This window comes from Oncorhynchus mykiss, chromosome 18, assembly GCF_057628025.1.
Source record: "Oncorhynchus mykiss isolate SJ-2025 chromosome 18, ASM5762802v1, whole genome shotgun sequence".
NCBI lineage: Eukaryota > Metazoa > Chordata > Actinopteri > Salmoniformes > Salmonidae > Oncorhynchus > Oncorhynchus mykiss.
In genome coordinates this window covers 54,179,708-54,204,283 of record NC_143039.1, presented here as the reverse complement: position 1 = coordinate 54,204,283, position 24,576 = coordinate 54,179,708, and the positions used below count along the sequence as shown (strand labels likewise).

At 42.2% G+C, this 24,576-nt stretch overlaps 1 protein-coding gene across 2 annotated transcripts in view; it reads right to left on the bottom strand.

Annotated features, from left to right (window-relative positions):
- khdrbs3 (KH domain containing, RNA binding, signal transduction associated 3) overlaps nt 1-24,576 on the bottom strand; it is a 141,589-nt gene that overhangs the window by 55,603 nt on the left and 61,410 nt on the right. For both annotated transcript variants that reach the window (XM_036952942.2, XM_021572248.3), the window contains exon 2: nt 8,255-8,382. In XM_036952942.2, coding sequence (XP_036808837.1) covers nt 8,255-8,382 — 128 coding nt within the window. The remainder of the gene's footprint in view (nt 1-8,254; nt 8,383-24,576) is intronic.

Genomic DNA, 24,576 nt, shown 5'->3' with positions numbered 1-24,576 from the left:
AGGCGACCAAAGGAGGAATTGGCTTTGGGTGTGACCAGTGAGATATACCTGCTGGAGCTTGTGCTACGAGTGGGTGCTGCTATGGTGACCAGCGAGCTGAGATAGGGCGGGGCTTTACCTAGCAGACACTTGTAGATAACCTGTAGCCAGTGGGTTTGGCGACGAGTATGAAGCGAGGGCCAGCCAACGAGAGTGTACAGGTCACAGTGGTGGGTAGTATATGGGGCTTTGGTAACAAAACAGATGGCACTGTGATAGACTACATCCAGTTTGCTGAGTAGAGTGTTGGAGGCTATTTTATAGATGACATCGCCGAAGTCAAAGATCGGTAGGATGGTCAGTTTTACGAGGGTATGTTTGGCAGCATGAGTGAAGGAAGCTTTGTTGCGAAAGAGGAAGCCGATTCTAGATTTAATTTTTGATTGGAGATGCTTAATGAGTCTGGAAGGAGAGTTTACAGTCTAGCCAGACACCTAGGTATTTGTAGTTATCCACGTATTCCACGTATAAGTCAGAGCCATCCAGAGTAGTGATGCTGGATGGGCGGGTAGGTGCGAGCAATGATCGTTTGAATAGCATGCATTTAGTTTTATTTGCGTTTAAGAGCAGTTGGAGGCCACGGAAGGAGAGTTGTATGGCATTGAAGCTCGTCTGGAGGTTAGTTAACACAGTGTCCAAAGAAGGACCAGAAGTATACAGAATGGTGTCATCTGCGTAGAGGTGGATTATTAGAGAATCACCAGCAGCAAGAGCGACATCATTGATGTATACAGAGAAGAGAGTCGGCCCGAGAATTGAACCCTGTGGCACCCCCATAGAGACTGCAACAGGCCCTCCGATTTGACACACTGAGCTCTATCAGAGAAGTAGTTGGTGAACCAGGCGAGAAAATCATTTGAGAAACCAAGGCTGTTGAGTCTGCCAATAAGAATGTGGTGATTGACAGAGTCAAAAGCCTTGGCCAGGTCAATGAATACAGCTGCACAGTAATGTCTCTTATCGATGGCGGTTATGATATCGCTTAGGACCTTGAGCGTGGCTGAGGTGCACCCATGACCAGCTCGGAAACCAGATTGCATAGCGGAGAAGGTACGTTGTGATTCAAAATGGTCAGTAATCTGTTTGTTAACTTGGCATTCGAAGATATTAGAGATGCAGGGTAGGATATATATAGGTCTGTAGCAGTTTGGGTCTAGAGTGTCTCCACCTTTGAAGAGGGGGTTGACCGTGGCAGCTTTCTAATCTTTGGGAATCTCAGACGATACGAAAGAGAGGTTGAACAGGCTAGTAATAGGGGTTGCAATAATTTCGGCAGATAATTTAAGAAAGAGAGGATCCAGATTGTCTAGCCCAGCTGATTTGTAGGGGTCCAGATTTTGCAGCTCTTTCAGAACATCAGCTATCTGGATATGGGTGAAGGAGAAATGGTGGGGGCTTGGGCAGGTTTCTGTGGTGGGTGACGGGCAGTTGACCGGGGTAGGGGTAGCCAGGTGGAAAGCATGGCCAGCCGTAGAGAAATGCTTATTGAAATTCTCAATTATAGTGGATTTGTCGGTTGTAACAGTGTTTCCTAGCCTCAGAGCAGTGGGTAGCTGGGATGAGGTGCTCTTATTCTCCATGGATTTTACAGGGTCCCAGAACTTTTTTGAGTTTGTACTGCAGGTTGAACATTTTTGCTTGAAAAAGCTAGCCTTAGCTTTCCTCAAGGGCAGACAGGTCTGGAGTGAACCAAGGGCTATATCTATTCCTGGTTCTACATTTTTTGAATGGGGTATGCCTATTTAAGATGGTGAGGAAGGCACTTATAAAGAATAACCACGCATCCTCTACTGTCGGGATGAGGTCAATGTCGTTCCAGGATACCCCGGCCAGGTCGATTAGAAAGGCCTGTTCGCAGAAGTGTTTTAGGGAGCGTTTGACAGTGATGAGGGGTGGTCGTTTGCTTGCAGACCCATTACGGATGCAGGCAATGAGGCAGTGATCGCTGAGATCTTGGTTGAAAGCAGCAGAGGTGTATTTGGAGGGTGAGTTAGTTAGGATGATATCTATGAGGGTGCCCGTGTTTACAGATTTGTGGTTATATCTGGTAGGTTCATTGATAAATTGTGTGAGATTGAGGGCATCAAGCTTAGATTGTAGGATGGCCGGGGTGTTAAGCATGTCCCAGTTTAGGTCACCTAGCAGCACGAGCTCAGAAGATAGATATGGGGAAATTAAATCACATATGGTGTCGAGGGTACAGCTGGGGGCAGAGGGTGGTCTATAGCAAGCGGCAACGGTGAGAGACTTGTTTCTGGAAAGGTTAATTTTTAGAAGTAGAAGCTCAAATTGTTTGGGTACAGACCTGGATAGTAAGACAGAACTCTGCAGGTTATCTTTGCAGTAATTTGCAACCCTGCTCCCTTTGGCAGTTCTATCTTGGCGGAAAATGTTATAGTTAGGAATGGAAATTTCAAGGTTTTTGGTGGTCTTCCTAAGCCAGGATTCAGACATGGTTAGGACATCCGGATTGGTGGAGTGTGCTAGGGCAGTGAATAAAACAAACTTAGGGAGGAGGCTTCTAATGTTAACATGCATGAAACCAAGGCTTTTACGGTTGCAGAAGTCTCAGGCTTTTACGGTTGCAGAAGTCAACAAATGAGAGAGCCTGGGGGATGGGAGTGGAGGTAGACACTGCAGGGCCTGGATTAACCTCTACATCACCAGAGGAACAGAGGAGGAGTAGGATAAGGGTATGGCTAAAGGCTAACAAAACTGGACGCCTAGTACGTTCAGAACAGAGAGTAAAAGGAGCAGATTTATGGGCACGGTAGAATATATTCAAGGCATAATGTACAGACAAAGGTATAGTAGGATGTGAATACAGTGGGGGTAAACCTGTGCATATAGTGATAATGAAAGAGATATTGTCTCTATATTGTCTCTAGAAATAGCATTTCAACCAGGTGATGTTACTGCGTGTGTGGGGGGTGGATCTAAATTGTTAGCCGAGGTGTGTTGAGCAGTGCTAGAGGCTCTACAGTGAAATAAAACAATAGTTACAAACCAGAACAGCAATCGACACGGCATGGTGACGTTAGAGAAAGGCATGCGTAGCCGGGTGATCATACAAGTCCAGTGCGTGGCTTCAGGCAGCTAGCGGCACGGGGCTAGCAGGCTAACAGAAAGGCCTTAGAGGGATGACACGATGGAGGGAAGTCTGTTGTGGCCCCCTTGTGCAGTTACATCAGCGTACGGATCAGCGGGGCTCTGTGTGGTAAACCAGGCCAATTGGCAAAATATGCATAGTGGCCGAAGAAATATGTCAGAAGGGCCTCTTAAGCCAGCAGTCCAATGTGCTTTAGATAGCTAGCAGGCCGCAGATTAGCGGCTTTGCGTTCAGGAGTCGTTAGCTGCCATAATTCCAGGTGGAAAAAAATAATAAAAACATATCATAATAAAAATTGAAAAAAATAGGTTCAGAGCTTGCGGTAGGAATCCGGAGATATCGAGAAGAATAAGTCTGACTAGCTCTGGTTTGAGTCACGCTGTACAGACTGGCGAGAGTTGTCCGAGATAAAGGTAGCTGATGACCGTTAGCAAAGGACAGCTGACTGCTAGCTAGTGGCTTCGGAATGTATTCGATGGGCCTCGTAAGCCAACAGTCCGTTGTTCTCTAGACAGCTAGCATTCAGGGGACGTTAGCTGCGAAGGTCGGAAGGTTCAGAGCTTGCGATAGGAATCCGTGGATATGGAGAGAAAAATAGGTTCGGTATGCTCTGGTTGAATCGCGTTGTACAAACTGGCGAGAGCTTTCCGAGCTAGAGGTTAGTTGATGACCGTTAGCTGGCTAGTTAGCTGGCTAGTTTATGTTGGAGAGATTCCAGTAAGAGGCAAAGAAAAATACGTTAGAGAAAAGCAGGTCCACACCACATTGGGTGAGGCGGGTTGCAGGAGAGTATTTTGAAGTAAGGGTTTAGAAGAAGACGAAGGACAAATACGTCTGACTGCTACGCCATCTTGGATAATAATGGCCATAAAGGCCACTAATCAGGCCTTTATGGTAGAGTGCCAGACAGAAGCCACTCCTCAGTAAAAGGCACGACAGCCCACTTGGAGTTTGCCAAAAAGCCCCTAAAGGACTCTCAGACCAAGAAAACAAGATGCTCTGGTCTGATTAAACCAAGATTGAACTCTTTGGCCTGAATTCCAAGCATCATGTCTGGAGGAAACCTGGCACCATCCCTATGGTGAAGCATGGTGGTGGCAGGTTTTATTCTGTGCGGGTGTTTTTCAGCGGCAGAGACTGGGAGACTAGTCAGGATTGAGGGAAAGATGAACAGAGCAAAGTACAGAGAGATCCTTCATGAAAACCTGCTCTCAGGACATCAAACTGGGGTGAAGGTTAACCTTCCAACAGGACAACGACCCTAAGCACACAGCCAAGACAACACAGGAGTGGCTTCAGGACAGTCTTTAAATGTCCTTGAGTGGCCCAGCCAGAGCCCGGACTTGTTATTTTTATTTTTATATAAAAACTGTTTTCAATTGATCATTATGGGGTATTGTGTGTAGATTGATGAGGATTTTATATATATATATATTTTATCAATAAGGCTTTAGAACCAGGCTGTAACGTGACAAAACATGGGAAAAGTCAAGGGGTCTGAAAACTTTCTGAATGCACTATATATACTTTGGAGGGGATATCACTCTTTCACACTGTGGTATTAAACAGCCAGTTTGTTATTTAGAATATTTATTTTCTGTTTTTCAAGGGAAAGAAAACAAATGCCCACTGCGCCTATTTTTCAAACATTGTCAGTCCACATGTCAAGTGTTAGGCGCAATTTTATTTACCCAAGTTCTCTCTCAACTCCGGGACTTCTTGCTAGCATTATTTTTGCCTGATGCAGGACTCTAGCCCCGGAGAAGAGAGACTCTTGGACTGAAACATTCGAACCTCCATTCATTTATGAAAAGATAGTCAATTTGTGCCACAGTTCTAACTCCCCCTTGTGATAGTGTGGTGCAATGCCAGAATGACGCAATTTACCAAAATTTGCCAGCATCTACCACGAACAGTCACAGCATAATCTTAAAACTTCTAAGTGAGGAACCATTGTACATGCATAACCCATTCTCCATCATTGCAGGAGTACCCGCTAGGCTGACAATGAACTGTGCTGCTGTGTGAATATGATAATCCAGGTTAACCTAGTTATTAACCAGCGGCCCAATTTAAGAGTGTTAGGTCTTTAATTTCATAGCTAAAGTATAATTAAATTGTTCCTAGAAAACCTAACATCTGGAACCTTCCCTATGGTGTCCTTGCTGGTTTCATACTATTGATAGAAAAGCTGTGTTTTCGAAGATGGATTTAAGCCCTCTGAACATGAGTCTAAACGGTCGCTTTTGGAAAACGCAGCGAGCCACTTCAGTGGCGAAAACCAAAAGGTGATGCCTGTTGTTCAGGGAGAAAACCCATTGGAGTCAGGGCGATCACTCTAGTCCATTGCTACCTGTCAGATTGAACAAATTTAATATTTCTTCCTTCGGTGGCTTGTTGAGGCTCTAAACAGCGTATTAGCGGCCCCACTTATCAAAGCTGTCCAAGCAAATGTGTTTAGCTGCACTCCTATGTGACATAGACGTTTTTATGGATGACATTACATCTCCCTTTATTACACATGTCATTGTAATTGTTTTAGAAAGGGACAAAATGTAGCTCTCACCAGGTTATCTAGGAGACGTAGATCTTGCACCAACAAAAGTAGTGCACTAAATAGGGAATAGTGTGTCAACACAGATTGTTGAACCTTCTGCAGCTTTCTGTCCTCTGAAAGCCAGGTCATTCATCTACAGCCACTCTCAGAGAGGACTGAGGTGAAAGCCTGAGTGAAGACATCATCATCACCTGAGTGAGGCATCTCATGTTTACGCTAGCCTCTCCGCCACCCTACTAGCCTCCCTGCTATGGTCCCTGTGGGAGCCGGCTGTCATGTAGCTGCCGTGTGGCGCCATTAAAGGCTGATACTTATGCTGGGAGCTTTGTCTCAGAGCGGAGGGCTGAGGGGCTCTCATCACATGGCTAGAGGAGCATAGCATTCTCACTCAAACAGCATGGGCTGTTTCATCTTCACATGGAGGTTACTCTGAGAGGTGTGAGGCTCTGTGAGATGCTCTGTTTCTATTTGCTGGAGCGAGAAAAAAAAAGGAAAGCGCAGGTGCTCTCTCTCTCTCTTTCTCTCCCTCTCTCTTTCCTTTCACTCTGTATTGCCTATTGTTATACAGTGGGGCAAAAAAGTATTTAGTCAGCCACCAATTGTGCAAGTTCTCCCACTTAAAAAGATGAGAGAGGACAGTAATTTTCATCATAGGTACACTTCAACTATGACAGACAAAATGAGAAAAATAATTCCAGAAAAAACTTTTTTAATTAATTTATGTGCAAATTATGGTGGAAAATAAGTATTTGGTCAATAACAAAGGTTTCTCAATACTTTGTTATATACCATTTGTTGGCAATGACAGAGATCAAACGTTTTCTGTAAGTCTTCACAAGGTTTTCACACACTGTTGCTGGTATTTTGACTCATTCCTCCAAGCAGATCTCCTCTAGAGCAGTGATGTTTTGGGGCTGTTGCTGGGCAACACGGGCTTTCAACTCCCTCCAAAGATTTTCTATGGGGTTGAGATCTGGAGACTGGCTAGGCCACTCCAGGACCTTGAAATGCTTCTTACAAAGCCACTCCTTTGTTGCCTGGGCGATGTGTTTGGGATCATTGTCATGCTGAAAGACCCAGCCACATTTAATCTTCAATGCCCTTGCTGATGGAAGGAGGTTTTCACTCAAAATCTCACGATACATGGCCCCATTCATTCTTTCCTTTACACGGATCAGTCGTCCTTGTCCCTTTGCAGAAAAACAGCCCCAAAGCATGATGTTTCCACCCCCATGCTTCACAGTAGGTATGGTGTTCTTTGGATGCAACTCAGCATTCTTTGTCCTCCAAACACGACGAGTTGAGTTTTTACCAAAAAGTTATATTTTGGTTTCATCTGACCATATGACAGTCTCCCAATCTTCTTCTGGATCATCCAAATGCTCTCTAGCAAACTTCAGACAGGCCTGGACATGTACTGGCTTAAGCAGGGGGACACGTCTGGCACTGCAGGATTTGAGTCTCTGGCGGCGTAGTGTGTTACTGATGGTAGGTAGGCTTTGTTACTTTGGTCCCAGCTCTCTGCCGTTCATTCACTAGGTCCCCCCGTGTGGTTTTGGGATTTTTGCTCACCGTTCTTGTGATCATTTTGACCCCACGGGGTGAAATCTTGCGTGGAGCCCCAGATCGAGGGAGATTATCAGTGGTCTTGTATGTCTTCCATTTCCTAATAATTGCTTCCACAGTTGCTTTCTTCAAACCAAGCTGCTTACCTATTGCAGATTCAGTCTTCCCAGCCTGGTGCAGGTCTACAATTTTGTTTCTGGTGTCCTTTGACAGCTCTTTGGTCTTGGCCATAGTGGAGTTTGGAGTGTGACTGTTTGAGGTTGTGGACAGGTGTCTTTTATACTGATAACAAGTTCAAACAGGTGCCATTAATACAGGTAACGAGTGGAGGACAGAGGAGCCTCTTAAAGAAGAAGTTACAGGTCTGTGAGAGCCAGAAATCTTGCTTGTTTGTAGGTGACCAAATACTTATTTTCCAACATAATTTGCAAATAAATGTCTGTCATAGTTGAAGTGTACCTATGATGAAAATTACAGGCCTCTCTCATCTTTTTAAGTGGGAGAACTTGCACAATTGGTGGCTGACTAAATACTTTTTTTCCCCACTGTATATCTGCTTTGTCCTCAATAGACATGCATATTTTTTCCCCCCAGTTTGTCTTTTCAAAGAAAACATGCAAGGTGTCAAAAGCAATTAGCCAGAAATGAAAAGACCAAGAACAATTTAAACCTAGACATCTCTGCAGGAAATAGCATCCTCAAACATGCATCCGTAGTGAGTCATTGTCTCAGGATCAAACAGAAAGCATATGGAAAGAGTGACAAGCTCATGGAGATGTGAACACACGGCATTGACCAAGGTCATCGAGCTGACGGGACGTCATCTAACAGAAGAATGGGAGGGGTTCTCTAATGTTACAAAAACGTAAAAATAGATGTTTGGAGAAGAAAACGGCTAACTGAATAACTGAATAGAAACCATTCTTTGTTTGCAGTTGCACAGTTTGATCTGAAAATATGTAGCCAAATCCAGCAGTACTTACTTTGGGAAACTGTCTGACGGGTATTAACACTTTCTGGCCCAGCTTCATGTTCTTGTTGATGACGACATCGATGAACTTCTCCTCTTCTTTTTCTTCTTTTCCTTCATCTTTTTGTAATTTTTCAATTTCTACAGGGAGAAAGATAAAAGCAAGATAAGAATCAATGACTATAAATGATTAAGACAAAAAAAGTGATCAAAGGATCAAAAGATGTTTGTCCATTTTCTCACAGGAGTTTGCCGAACTGAAATAATATCATTTACGGGTGCCAGTTTGGTTTGTTGTCGCTCAGACTCACACCTTTTTGCTTTCTCAGTCAACTGTGAAATAGGCTCTTTTGGCAATGCTGTAATTTACCTGGATATGGTTGTAATCATATCATAGTCATTCATCGTGCCCATTGGAAGAAGCTCTCTGTCTGGTTTGTAATATTTTGCAATATAATAGTGGGTAGATTAAATGTGACTTTCCCAGACATTTGAATAGCTTTCATGTTTTACCTCATGGAAATGTATAATTAGGGAGGCAAGTATACCTGTAGGTTATGTAAAATATTGGGCTTGATGGTTCCTCCTGTTTAGAAGGTAGCCTTTGATGTATTTGAAGATGTAACCTTGAAGGATCAATGAGATGGATAACATCTGTGTTCAGGAGCCAATAACATGGTACTGTAGGGGGAGGGGGGGGCAGGGAGGGCCAGGTAGGGAGGGGACCAAGGGCAGAACCGAAGCCTTCAGGCTAGCATTGGTCAGTGGACACTTTAACTGGGGTAGTGGAGGGAGGACTTCAACAGAAACACACACGTTATCTATGGACATATACTACCTACTAGGGCTACAATTACAATTACTGTATAACCGTGTAACCAACGGTTATGGATGAAGACTGTCATTAAATTCAAATAACCATCAATATTATTGTATTTTTTAAAAATTGGGGGAATGACCACAAGGCAGCAGAAGCACACATAACACTAGGATGAATAGAACAGGCTTGGAACTTCTAACCCTGGTAATTTGACTGGTAAACTAATTGGTACACTCACAATGGCTGCCTGGTATTGTGATGCAATAATTTCCATGGTAATGTACGTATAATGTTAATTCAAATTATGTTAACTGATGTGGCTCATGAAATGGTATGTATTTTTTGTAGTGTCAGTTGAGTTGAACCAACAAATCACAGCACATACAGTGCCTTGCGAAAGTATTCGGCCCCCTTGAACTTTGCGACCTTTTGCCACATTTCAGGCTTCAACCATAAAGATATAAAACTGTATTTTTTTGTGAAGAATCAACAACAAGTGGGACACAATCATGAAGTGGAATGACATTTATTGGATATTTCAAACTTTTTTAACAAATCAAAAACTGAAAAATTGGGCGTGCAAAATTATTCAGCCCCTTTACTTTCAGTGCAGCAAACTCTCTCCAGAAGTTCAGTGAGGATCTCTGAATGATCCAATGTTGACCTAAATGACTAATGATGATAAATACAATCCACCTGTGTATAATCAAGTCTCCGTATAAATGCACCTGCACTGTGATTGTCTCAGAGGTCCGTTAAAAGCGCAGAGAGCATCATGAAGAACAAGGAACACACCAGGCAGGTCCGAGATACTGTTGTGAAGAAGTTTAAAGCCGGATTTGGATACAAAAATATTTCCCAAGCTTTAAACATCCCAAGGAGCACTGTGCAAGCGATAATATTGAAATGGAAGGAGTATCAGACCACTGCAAATCTACCAAGACCTGGCCGTCCCTCTAAACTTTCAGCTCATACAAGGAGAAGACTGATCAGAGATGCAGCCAAGAGGCCCATGATCACTCTGGATGAACTGCAGAGATCTACAGCTGAGGTGGGAGACTCTGTCCATAGGACAACAATCAGTCGTATATTGCACAAATCTGGCCTTTATGGAAGAGTGGCAAGAAGAAAGCCATTTCTTAAAGATATCCATAAAAAGTGTTGTTTAAAGTTTGCCACAAGCCACCTGGGAGACACACCAAACATGTGGAAGAAGGTGCTCTGGTCAGATGAAACCAAAATTGAACTTTTTATGCAACAATGCAAAACGTTATGTTTGGCGTAAAAGCAACACAGCTCATCACCCTGAACACACCATCCCCACTGTCAAACATGGTGGTGGCAGCATCATGGTTTGGGCCTGCTTTTCTTCAACTAACTTAGCTTCACACCATTAACACAGCTAGAACAATGAGCTTTTCCAGTCATATCACATCAAAAGCCAAACGTCATTGACAGAAAAAAACATTGTGTTGTTGTCCTCCAGTGGCTAGCAAGCTAGCTCAAATGGGCCATTTCCTAAATTAGTCATGGGTGGAGATAAGGATTTGGACTTGTAGCTTCACTTAATCATCCGTAATGCTCAATGATTACATCTACGATTTTAATGTCAATTCTGATCCCAACCATAAATTCATAAATTGTCCCTCTGGCTTGAGAGGATGGAAGTTCAATATGTAGCTAGATGTAGAAGGCTAACTAGCTGGCTAATGCCCATGAGAGGAAGTTAGGCTAGCAGCAAGCATTTTATCAAGGTAGCCTATGACAACAAAAACTAAAAGTGTGCACTGTATGAAAGAGTGATAGACCAGTTCGGCAACATGAAAGAGAGGAGGATGGCATTGGCAGTTTTCTAAGTAGGGTGAGTCAACATGTTTTTCTACATATGCACACACAGACACTCACACACACAGAGAAATCAGTACCATGGACAGCCACATTATATTTAGCTTATGTTGATTGGAAATAAATGGTTTTTGGTATCTTTTAGTTGCACTAAGCAGAGGTGATTTGATGATGATGAAAAGTTGAAGTTGAAACGGTGCTGGAATAGTGGAGGCAGCTCCTGTTTTCTCTCAATAACTCTCTGGTGTTCTAAATCAATAGTTGTTTAGTAGTCCGAAAAATGCCAGAAACATGAATAACTTGCTTGACCATGCTGTAGGTCATGTACCTGTTTATCACATGCAATATGCTTTGTGGACTTCACCAGACAGATGTTGTTCTCTGGTCTTGTGATGAAACACACCGTGGTTGAATGTATTCTGCATGCCGTGTCTTCTTACTGTCTCGGCCTTAAGCCTTTATATCACAGTGGTAAGACATATGAACTAACAGGTTATAGAGCGAAAACAACGCAATCATCACAACACATAGGTTGTAATATGGCTTTTTTTCCCTGGCTTGGCTTCCCCAGTGATTTATAACCATGTACCGCTACTGTCTATTCAGCACAGTCAGAAGCAGAGGAGAGGAGAAAATATGCGTAAAACAATTATAATAAAAAACAAACAATATATATATTTTTTTGCTATTCAAATAGTTATTACAATGAGCACGGTCATTTGGCTGGCCAATTATTGTCATCAGCCCTACTGGCTTAGCATGATATGGGGTGGCAGGGTAGCCTAGTGGTTGCAAGTTCAAACCCCTGAGCTGACAAGGTCTGTCGTTCTGCCCCTGAACAGGCAGTTAACCCACTGTTCCTAGGCTGTCATTGAAAATAAGAATTTGTTCTTTAACTGACTTGCCTAGTTAAATAAAGGTAAAATAAAAATTAGATATCAGGGTGTAACTTGTGTGATATGTGGGTATTTTGTATACATGCTAATAAAGCCATGGTAGTGATGTGAAAAAATTGAAAACAAGTTGTCTCCAGATTTCACTTTTTACATATAATTTCCATTGCATCTTGAAGTCAGTTAGGAACAAATTCTTATTTGGGGCAGAACAACGGATTTTTACCTTGTCAGCTCAGGGATTCGATCCAGCAACCTTTCAGTTACTGGCCCAACACGGTAACCACTAGGCTACATGCTGCCCCTAGTTGACAGTATTAGATTCCAAGAATGAAGTGAAAGACTACGATAACGGATGTATCAGTAAGCTGGAATCTCTTCTAAGCCTGAACTCATCCCTGGAGGGAGCAGATTCCTCACATTCTGAAGAGAGCCCAGATTAATATTAATATGAGGCCTTACAGAGAGTCTGTCTTTGTTCCTCAATGCTCTGGTTGTCCTCAGGGCAATATTCAGTATCCTGTGGATGAGTCAATACCCCCTTATTGGTTTCAACAGTTCTCTGATGTGTCAGTGAAATCCCTCAATGTTCATGGCTGTAAGGATTTTAAAACATCTGGGCCTTAAATGTGTGGATATTTCCCATCTATAATACCCAGCTGTCCCCTCTATTGAAACAACCTAAACTGCAGTTTGGTGTTCTATTTCCACAGTGGTTTGGTTAATACGTATCAAGAATACAGTGTTCACTAAGAGTGCCCTCTTCTCCTCTGAACCGGTGGTGACTGTAGTGGTAGATGCATTTCAACTGGCCCTGTCGGGATCCTTCAGTCCAAGAAAAAAGGTCTTGTTTGATGGGGACTGTGGTTCTTCCTCCATCAAAGAGGACAGAGATGTCATTAAAATTGTATTTACAGCTTTACAAGGCCTCAGTGTGCTTCGGTGACAGCTCGGATCTACACAGTAGGGGGCCTGGCCCAGTTCCCAGATGTCTAGTCCTCTATTAGACATGGAATCACTTCAGAAAAGCAGCGCACTTATTTAGACCACATCCATCCCCCCATTTAAAATGCGTAAACTGGAAGAGATTTGCAAGATTATGCTTGACTTTCACATCAGACTATGAGCAATGAGGAGTTGAGATGGGGGGGGGGGGGGGGGGTTGCTACATCCTCTAATGTCACATTGCAGAGAGGGTAAATGTTGCCATGTGATATTAAGAAGATCAAGCATCAGAGGTCTAATAGCGGTCACATTAAATATTGATCATGCAAACTATGTGGGGAATGCATACGTTGCATTTGTGGCTATACCGTGCCATTTTCACCAAACTCCTTGAGACTAGTTGATAGATGCATAAGGTTAAGGATATTACATGTCTTCCAAACAGGAGGCAATGTTGTCCTGGGCAATAATGGTCACACACCATGAGTTCGGCGACAAATGCTTGGACATTATTCTTCTAAATGTGTTCTGTCCTGCTCCTTACTCTGTCTTCATGTTGTTTTTGTTATATATATTTTTTTCTCCCAAAAAGAAAGACATTATGTCTTTGTACAAACTTCCTCAGGCAGAAAATGTCCAAGTCTACTTTTGCGAGGGTAAAGCATGTCAGAGCTTTTGAGAATTTCGACATGAAAGAAAAAGAGAGAAACATTTGATGCGATGTTTCTGTGATATAGCACGAGCCAAACATTATTACCATACAAGGCTTATTCAAATCCCCACATAAAGGAAAAGAAGTCAAACTGCCTTAACTCCACATTCTAACTCAATTGGCTGGAACAGACGGGTGCTGCAGAGTTCAATAAACACAACCATTTGTTTTGCTACTTGTTTTATGTGGCAGTGTCTTAATCGATGTCCCAAACTTTGCAGTGAACACACACCGTAGCCTATGCATCCTATATATTTCTGTCTCAACTTAATACTGAAATACTTCCCAGTCAAACAGTCTATGTAAAAATAGAGTCATGATACAACATTATAGTATGTGTATATTATATTAAGAAAGAAACAACATGAGTAAGAAACACACAATATAAGTGGTCTGTAGGTTTGGGTAGCTAGATTTACCAGGTTACAGATGAATACCAGGGATACCTGCTGTCATTTCAATGTGTCACAGTCTTGTGTTAGCCCAGTGTTTGATGTAGATGCTATTTTCCCCTCAAATTGCCCCCTGCTTGTGACTCTTTGTAGATTTCTATGACAACTGACAGACTGTGATGAAAAAGCACCATACTCAGAGTTTCAGTCGGTTAAGTGATTACCTGAAGCCTCCAGGTGACATTGTGTGGTCAAAAGAATGTCATATTAACACAGAGGGAATTTAACTATTTTCTCTCTGTCCTTCAGACAAACAGGACTCTTAGAACTGAAAAAAAAACGGACTTTAAGTTGACATTTAAAAAAAAGTTAAAATGCGTTTGTTTTTTGATTTCCTCTTTATTGAAAATTACAGTATATTGTTTTCTTTCTGCAAAAGAGATAATGAGTTTTATTTCTGGCTTTTAAGTGAAATTAAGGACCAAATGAATAGAAATGCCGAAACAGGAACTTCATGTCATTATTCTGTAATGCTCTGAAGCAAAGCCTTAATGAACTGTGCAGGCCTAGAACAACCCTGGTCAGTTTCCTCACAACAGGAGACCAGGCGCTCCTCGCCTCTGTTCATTATATCAATCTCAGACAGAAATCACTCTAAAATGCATTTACATTTGAATTATCAATGCCTCCTTCTCTTCCTCCACCTCTACAGCTCCACCTCCGTATAGTGATAGAGAAATGATCGCTACATGAAAGCAGGCTGTTGACAAACTGCCTTTGCTTCATTCCTAATATGACCACCAATTCAGTGTGATTCAGGGTATCAGGGTAAAGGGTAAACCTAGTTAGAGAAAACGAGCAGCTCAACACTCAGGGCTGTCTCAGCTCAATACTCAGACCCTCCTACCATGCAGGGTTTTCTTAGCTCAACACTCAGACCCTCCCACCATGCAGGGTTTTCTCAGCTCAACACTCAGACCCTCCTACCATGCAGGGTTTTCTCAGCTCAACACTCAGACCCTCCTACCATGCAGGGTTTTCTTAGCTCAACACTCAGACCCCTCTGCCATGCAGGGTTTTCTCAGCTCAACACTCAGACCCCTCTGCCATGCAGGGTTTTCTCAGCTCAACACTCAGACCCTCCCACCATGCAGGGTTTTCTCAGCTCAACACTCAGACCCTCCCACCATGCAGGGTTTTCTCAGCTCAACACTCAGACCATCCCACCATGCAGGGTTTTCTCAGCTCAACACTCAGACCCTCCTGCCATGCAGGGTTTTCTCAGCTCAACACTCAGACCCTCCCACCATGCAGGGTTTTCTCAGCTCAACACTCAGACCCCTCTGCCATGCAGGGTTTTCTCAGCTCAACACTCAGACCCCTCTGCCATGCAGGGTTTTCTCAGCTCAACACTCAGACCCTCCCACCATGCAGGGTTTTCTCAGCTCAACACTCAGACCCTCCCGCCATGCAGGGTTTTCTCAGCTCAACACTCAGACCCCTCTGCCATGCAGGGTTTTCTCAGCTCAACACTCAGACCCCTCTGCCATGCAGGGTTTTCTCAGCTCAACACTCAGACCCCTCTGCCATGCAGGGTTTTCTCAGCTCAACACTCAGACCCTCCTACCACACGGGGTTCAGCCTCAGTTCAACACTCCGACCCTCATGTCGTCCACCAATTTCACTGGCTCCCAGACAAGGTCAGTCTGGCGGCAGGAATTCGTTTTGGCCCCTAATCTGGAGATTACATTCTCCTTACCCGGCCCAGCGCTGGTCTCTCTCTCTCTCTCTCTCTCTCCCCTGGCCGCTGGGTTCTCTGCTGTGAGGTAAGTAACGTGCCCAGACCTGCGTGCAGCCAGCAAACAATGTCCAGGATTAAGACTGCAAACTCTCCCTCCCTGCAGCCCCTGGCAGCCCAGCTATGGTAAGACTGAGACTGAGAGGCCCTCCACCACTGCAGGGGGCCTTTTCAACTCAGCAGCCTGCCCGTTGGTATCAGGAATATCAGGAATACTCTGTTCAGTTAAATCTTCCTCTCTAATCATTCTCATAGAGAGGATAGAGTATATAGGGATGTAGTTATTTGGCCTGTCCCACCCTGCCTTACTGATAGTATTAGGAATACAGTACCTTCAGACAGTATTCACACCCCTTGACTTTTTCCGTATTTTGTTGTGTTACACCATGAATTTGAAATGGATTAAATTGAGAATTCATGTCACTGACACAAAACCCCATGGAATTATGTTTTCTGACATTTTTACAAATTAATTAAAAAGGAGAAGCTGAAACGTCTTGAGTCAATAAGTATTCAACCCCTTTGTTATGGCAAGCCTAAATAAATCCAGCAGTAAAAGTTGCATGGACTCACTCTGTGTGAAAAATAGTATTTAATATGATTTTTGAATAACTACCTCATCTCTGTACACCACACATACTATAATCTGTAAGGTCCCTCAGTCGCAATGAACTTCAAACACAGATTCAACCACACAAAGACCAGGGAGGTTTTCCAACGCATCGCAAAGAAAGGTACCTATTGCTAGATGGGTAATAAAAAAAAAGAAGAAGCAGATATCCCTTTGAGCATGGTGAAATTATTCATTACACTTTGGATGGTGTATCAATACACCCAGTCACTACAAAGATACAGGCATCCTTCCTAACTCAGTTGCCAGAGAGGAAGGAAACCGCTCAGGGATTTCAGCATGCGGCCAATGGGGACTTTGAAACAGTTACGGAGTATAATGGCTGTGGTAGGAGAAAACTGGTGATGGATCAACTACATTATAATTACTCCACAATACTGACCTATTTGACAGCGTGACAAAGCAATTATCTTCTGGTCCTGAATACAAAGTATTACGTTTGGGGCAAATCCAATACAACACATTACTGAGCACCACTCTCCATATTTTCAAGCATGCTAGTGGCTGCATCTTGTTATGGATATGCTCATAATCGTTTAGGACTGGGGAGTTTTTCAGGATAAAAAATACATGGAATGGAGCTAAGCACAGGAAAAATCCTAGAGGAAAACATGGTTCAGAATGCTTTCCACCAGACACTGAGAAACAAATTCAAATTCACCTTTCAGCAGGACAATAACCTAAAACACAAGGCCAAATCCACACTGGCGTTGCTTACCAAGAAGACAATGAATGTTCCTGTGTGGACGAGTTACAGATTTGACTTAATTCAACAATGGTTGTCTAGCAATGATCAAGAACCAATTTGACAGATCTTAAAGAATTTTGAAAAGAATAATGGGCAAATGTTGCACAATCCAGGTGTGGAAAGCTCTTAGAGACTTACCCATAAAGACTCAGCTGTAATCACTGCCAAAAGTGTTTCTACAAAGTATTGGCTCCATATTTTTGTATATTTCTAAAAGCATGTTTGACTTTGTCATTAAGGGGTATTGGGTGTAGACAGGAAAGGAAAAAATCTATTTCATAAATTTTGAATTAAGGCTGTAACACAACAAGTTGTGGAATAATTCAAGGGGTATGAATACCTTCTGAAGGCACAGTATATTGAATAAAGACATCTGCATAACAAAAAGAAATACAGCCTTAAAATGAATCATTTTACCGTGATATTATACTGTGGTATAATAGTTTGATGAATCCAGTTAGATTTGTACAGCTATAAACAATTTAGACGATTCCTTGTCATGGCAAAGGGAAGAAAAATGATGTTTTTTTCTCATCTACCTGGAGGAGTCTTGAATTGTATATGCTTTTTTATATTTCCATACAACAGTCTGGGGAGACGTTTAAGTTCAGAAGACAATCAAAGACATGAACGGATAAAAATGTGACTCCTCAACCAAACCCAACACAGAGATACTCATCTCTGTGTCCTCAGCTCATACTGATGCCCGTCATAAAAGTAGAGGACATGATATACTCCATGTAGACATATCATGACAAGTTTTATTAGGATGTCAGGTCAGGTCTCCAACCAGTTCATATAGAGATTACATTTTCAGCCAAAATGCGAGCATTTACTATATGACTATATTTGCAAAGGTTTCTTAAACTGCAGAATAATGCAATTCCCATGCTGTGTCCCCTGGAGGCAGATTCATAAAATAATCAAATAATTGCCAGTTATATATAGTTCAGAGTCTGTGTGAGTCCCAAATGGCACCCTATTCCCTACATAGTGCACTACTTTTGACCAGGGTCCATAGGGAGTAGGGTGCCATACAGCGTGGGACTGCAGTATTAACTCATCCCTTGACTGGTAGGCTAACTCTGAACTCCGATCTCTGTCATGGCAAAGGCTTGTCTGATTAAGCCGTGTTCTTCAGAAAGACAGTGCCTGCTAGCCTGACAGCATTGTAATAGCCATAACCATTACATTACATGTGGCCCCAGCCAGTGTGACAGTCTTCTGCTGTCACAACCAATCTAGGTTAGAAGTCTAAGTAGCTCCAATGAACTCCTCTGACCTACATATCCTTGCAGACTCAAACATTTCCGTATTCACTGTCTCAATCCACTTAAGACTGAAATAAGTACAATATTTCAAGGCCCCGAAAGAAAACAAACAAACAAACCATGAAATACAAACACACACGCATGCTCACACATGCACACGTGGGAAAGATATGTCCCCAGACACCCTGCTATAAGACTGCCTCGGTTGCATATTCAACAGCAAACCATTATGCAATATGTTTTGTTTACTTAAATCTCTGAAAAGCATCCAAAAACCCCAGACAAGGCATATTCTATATGTAATTTATGTCTTAGTGTCACGACTTCCACCGAAGGGGGATCCTCTCCTTCTTCGGGCGGCGCTCGCCGTCGCCGGCCTACTAGCCATCACCGATCCATGTTTCCTTTTCCGTTTGTTTCGTCTTCGGTTCATTCACACCTGGGTTTCCTATAATTTAATTCCTGTGTGTATATTTACCCCTGTTTCCCCGCTTAGGTTTGTGCGGGATTATTTTCATGTTGCTTGTGGAGGCTTTCCTCAGTGTATTTCGCGTGTGGTTATTATAGTAAGACGAGTACTGTTAGTTCCCATTGTCTTGGGCGTTGTTTTGGGGTATTGTACTGTACCACGTTTTTTGGACTTGCCCTTATTAAAATATACGCTACACTGACATCTCTGCTCTCCTGCGTTTGACTCCTCGCCTAGCTTCAGTGCGTAAACGCAACACTTAGTGTGAAACTAAAAGAGACTTTAAAGATACTAAAGAAACCATATGTAGATGTAAGCATGCCAGTACACTGTATCACCACCACTACACTACATTTAACTCAAACTAAAACAGTTAGTTCCTCTGACACTGCAGAAGTGAGACTCCAACACACTGGCTCGTGCCTCAAACCTGTTATATAGGTTAACGGCATTCTCTATGCATAATTCACAAATATTGGGTTCATAAAACATCATGTTTTTCCCACAAAACAATAGATTAGCAGAAAATAAAGCTGTTCTGGAGAAACATCGACCCAGCAGAATAAAGTACCCACATAGAGAACATCCCATGTGGAGAACATCTGAGGTTCAGATAGCTCGTTAGGTATACCTTACTGTATTAAATATGCATGAAAGCAGGGCCTCGTGTGGAGTTGGATAATACAGGGATACAGTAACAGAAGGCTGGAATGATGGTCTCCCACTCTACCACCCACCACCATAACACACACTCCAAATAGATGCTACTGAAGCTTCCCCTACACCTGTCCTCTCTCTCCTCTCACACATGTCCTGCCCCCCCCCCCCCCCTCCCCCATACCTGTCTTGCCCATTTGACGTCTCCATCAGCCCCTTTGCTTCTCCCGCCGTCCAATCCTAGACACACTAGACTACCTGCACTTTGAAGGTGTCTGATTAAAAATGCAGTTTAGGAGGTTGTGGAAGAGCGAGATGAGAGTTGACGTGAGCCGTCCTGGGGAAGGGACCAGACGCCTTTCTCCTGTCAGATTCACTCTAAGATTAACCACTATCTCTGTGTGGCCAGCCTGAACAAGAACACAGATGCCTGCCCATGGTTCCTTATGGCATCACATAAACTCTGATGCAGGTCCACCATTGGAAAATAAACACATAACAAACACTAAAAACTACAGCTGTAGACTGTAGACAGATTCTGAGGAAATATTTACCGTAACACACTTTGCATGTCGATGTGTTACAGCGAGCGAGAGCACTCAAATAAATGGTACTGTACCAACATCTGTGTCTGTCTTTTAATCCAACTATAATTCGTGGGTCCAACCGCACGCCTACTTGGCATGATACGCCTTTCTCTGAGAGTGCTTTCTAAAAGGAATAGCACAGCAACACTGCTTGAACTATTAATATATAATTAGCATGAGCTGATGTTTATCGGTTCAACGTCGCTTAGCCAAATGAAGCTTCCCATCAAACCATCATTAGGCTCTGAAAAGAGGGGGGGGGGGGGGGGGGACGTGAAAAAAGGAGAAGGAACTGTGACTTGGCTTTAATCGTGGTCATTATCTGGAATTCATGTCAGGTTACATTATCAAAATGCACTGAATCATCATAACTCATAACGACCTGAGAGCCTTCCTTTTTCATTTCAATTGCTCATCTGGTGTCAATTAGAACTGCAGACGAGGCTGAGGCTAGAAGGGAGATACTGCTGCGGCGCATGGAAGTGCTTTTCAAGGGGAAATCCAGGATTTAAAGTAATACAGTTGAACAAATCTCGTGAGGTATTTTAATAAGCTATCTTTTTCAAGAATCAATGGATATACACTGAGTGTATAAAACATGAAGCTCTTTCCATGACATTGACTGACCAGGTAAATCAAGGTGAAAGCTATGATCCCTTATTGATGTCACTTATTAAATCCACTTCAATCAGTGTAGATGAAGGGGAGGAGACAAGTTAAAGATTTTTAAGCCTTGAGACAATTGAGACATGGATTGTGTGTGTGTGCCATTCAGATGGTGAATGGGTAAGATAACATTTTGAAGTATGGGGTATGGTAGTAGGTGCAATGCGCACCGGTTTGTGGCAACGCTGCTGGGTTTTTCACGCTCAACAGTTTCCTGTGTGTCAACAATGGCCTACCACCCAAAGGACATCTGACACAACTGTGGGAACACGGGCCAGCATCCCTGTGGAATACTTTCGACACCGTGTCGAGTCCATGCCCTGACAAATTGAGGCTGTTCTGAGGAGAAAATTCTAAAGTGGGTGTACTATGGGTGTACTAATCCCATAATGCCCCTTTAAAGGGTTAGCTAAAGCCTACTGCTTGGTTTGACTCCATACAGCCAAAACGTGTTACAGACATACAGTCACAGAGCCTTTTAAAATGTCACTTCTTTGTTATAAAAAACATTTGTATGAGCTTTTATGGGAAAAGTCAGTAATGATGGCATTGTATTGTTATTGATATTGATTCTGTATACTATTAAGTATTTTCACATTGATACATAATTCATCACCTCTAATAAACTGAAACTCAACAATGCATACCGTATCCTTAGAAGGCCACAGTCTTTGGGTTATCCTGTGCCCAGCGCCTTCTGAGCTGCTGAATCTATTAGATTACAGACAGAGTGCCTCTTCATGGCACTAAGCATCAAACAACCCCAAAACATAAGAAATCAATATCCTAATTGAAATAAGAGCCTCGATTTTCTCTTGGAGATGATGCTACACTTATTTATGCTGAGTGATAGAGTCTGTGTTTGGTATCAATGGCAAGGGGGTCAGGGGGGAGTGGGATAACATGCCAGATCAGATCTACTAATAGAGACCTTGTTGTTGTATTACCATAGTAACAGATTATCTGACAGCTCTGTATCTAGGATCAGAATATAATCCAGATGTAAATCCACAGAGAACACGGTGGCAGATTCTAGCCTGCTGTAGTCTACACCATGTATCATAGTGATTGTAGATCTTATTATGGCCTTGTACCCTTTTCACAGTATCATTAAACCGTCCCGAACAGGACTGTGCTGGCTCTGATATTTTCATTTCACATTGTTCTTTCCAGTATTGTTCCAGCGACTACGCTGGATGCGTAGGCTATACATTGGATCGTGTGTGCGTGTGTGTATAGTCACAAATGTGGACAGAACAATATTAAAATTATGCAAAATATTGTATGTCGGCCTATGTCAGTTATTCTGATTAAACATAAAGATGTAAACCTCGCTGTCAAAGTAAATCCTTACATAATTGGTTAGTATTGCCCAGTGACTCCTTCCTTACAGCTCAATAAGAAATCACCTCATGACGATCTACCTCTACCACGAAGACGACATCACTACAACATGCTCAGACTAATACTCATACATTCCAAGTGTAACTGAAGCAGAATTATAGTGGATGGATGGGCTGTTCTTAAATGGAAAACGTTAATTAGAATGCAAAACAATTACCATAACTAATAATGTCCTATTACTTATTACCTTTGTTCGTTTCACTGTTATATTTACCCCATTAACATTCCAACTAATGTAGCATCCAAACAAGAACGTCTATGACATTAGGGCCAGATATACGCAATTATATTGTTGCCGTCAATGCATCCATACTTCCATCAGAAGATAGTTACTTTGCTCAAGCAGAGAGAAGAATCATCTCCATCTGGAGCCATATGGGAACCGGGTTGCTAGCATGTACAGCATGCTGAGACATAGAACAAGACTAAAAGGAAATGTCTTGATTAACCACCAGGTCAGACATTCTGAGATGAAGCCAGAGTGCTAAAAAGATTCCAGGTTTGCATCCCAAATGGCACCCTAATCCCTACACAGTGCACTTCTTTTGACCAGGGCCCATGGGTCAAAGTAGTACACAATATAAGGAATAGGGTGCCATTTGGGATGACACCCAGGTTTCTACCTTGGGGAATAGAACTCCTGTCTTAGACCAGAGAATATAGATTAGGGAATAGACCATAATGATTTTTATAATTTTATGAGGGAACTAACGAGTCTCTACTGGGCAGGAACAGAGCAGGAAAAACTGCCTTGACAAACTGTGAAGGATCACTGGTGTGCCTAGCTTTTTATCCAAGTCAAAAACAACTTAGCTATGTTTAAATTCATCTTGAAGGAGGAGCCATTTTTTTTTACAACCAAATATAACAATTCAGTTTATTTTTATCCAAAAAAAATCTCCCTAGTCCTTGTCGATGACAAGCATACCCATAACATGATGCAGTCACCACCATGCTTGAAAATATGAAGAGTGGTATTCAGAGATGTGTTGTGTTAGATTCCACGCTTTATTTCCTTGCCAATTATTTTGGCAGTTTTACTCTAGTGCCTTATTGCAAACAGGACGCATGTGGGCGTCAATCAAGGCAACTGCCCACACCTCTCTGATTCAGAGGGATGAAGGCGGAAGACACATTTCGGTTGAATGCATTCAGTTGTGAACTGACTAGATATCCCTGTTCCCTTTCTTTTCACTTCTTTGGGTTAGTATTGTGGAGTAACTACAATGGTGTTGATCCATCCTCCCTTTTCTCCTATCACAGCCATTATTTTGTTTTGATTTATTTATTTATAGGGGACAATGCACATGAATCAACATCAATATTACAATAACGCAATGTTCATGTAAAGGTGCCGGGGTTAGCAAAAAGCTCATTTGGACCCGTGTTCCCAGGGCAGGTAAAGTCCTTTACACACCCAGTATACAAATACTCACTAAAACAATACAAAATACATCCAAAAATAGATCATTCTAATAACAACAACACTATCATCAATTGTAATCTTACACATAAGGAACCACAGATACCTCAAGTGTATAGGTTTGGATAGATTTGAGACATATTTTCAATTTACATTTAAAAGTACAATAATCAGTGCAGTTTCTCAAGTCCATGGGCATTGCATTCCAGTATATATAGGTCTTATAAACCTAAAGGTGAATAATCCAAACTTTACCGCGATAACCAACCTTCTTCACATGTTTCATAAATGTCAAGTTGGAGTAAAAAATGACACCAAGATACCTGAAGTTAGACACAACTTTCAGATTCTCCCCATTAACAAGAACAGCTGGTTGGGAAGAATCCATGGATTTCCTAGAGAAGTACAGAAAAACAGTCTTGTTGATATTTAAATGCAGGCAAGAATTAGTCATCCACGTAGAAACATGTACCATAGCTTCAGTTAACTTGTAAACAACTAGTTGTCTATTTTTTGAGTTTACATACAAAACTGTATCGTCTGCATGCTTCTGCATGTTAACTTGTGGGCAAGCAAGTGGGAGATAAGTTCTGTTTACCATCGATATAAATTAACTCTGTAATGTTTTAAAGTCACCATTGGCCTTATGGTAAAATCCCTAAATGGTTTCCTTCCTCTCCTGCAACTGAGTTAGGAAGGATGTATCTTTGTAGTGACTAACTTCACCATGCTCAAAGGGATATTTAATGTCTGTTTTTTTTTACCCATCTACCAATAGGTGCCCTTCTCTGCATTGTAAAACCTCTCTGGTCTTACAGATAATTGTGTTTGTGGGGGGTACAGAGATGAGGTAGTCATAAAATAATCATGCTAATAACTATTATTGTAGACACAATGAGTCCATGAAACTTATTATATGACTTGTTAAGCACAAGTCTACTCCTGAACTTATTTAGGCTTGCCATATTTTTTTATGAATAAAAATTAAAAAAAACAGCGGAAAAATAATTCCAATTTGACATTATGTGGTATTGTGTGTAGGCCAGTGTCACACAATCTCGGTGTAATCATTTT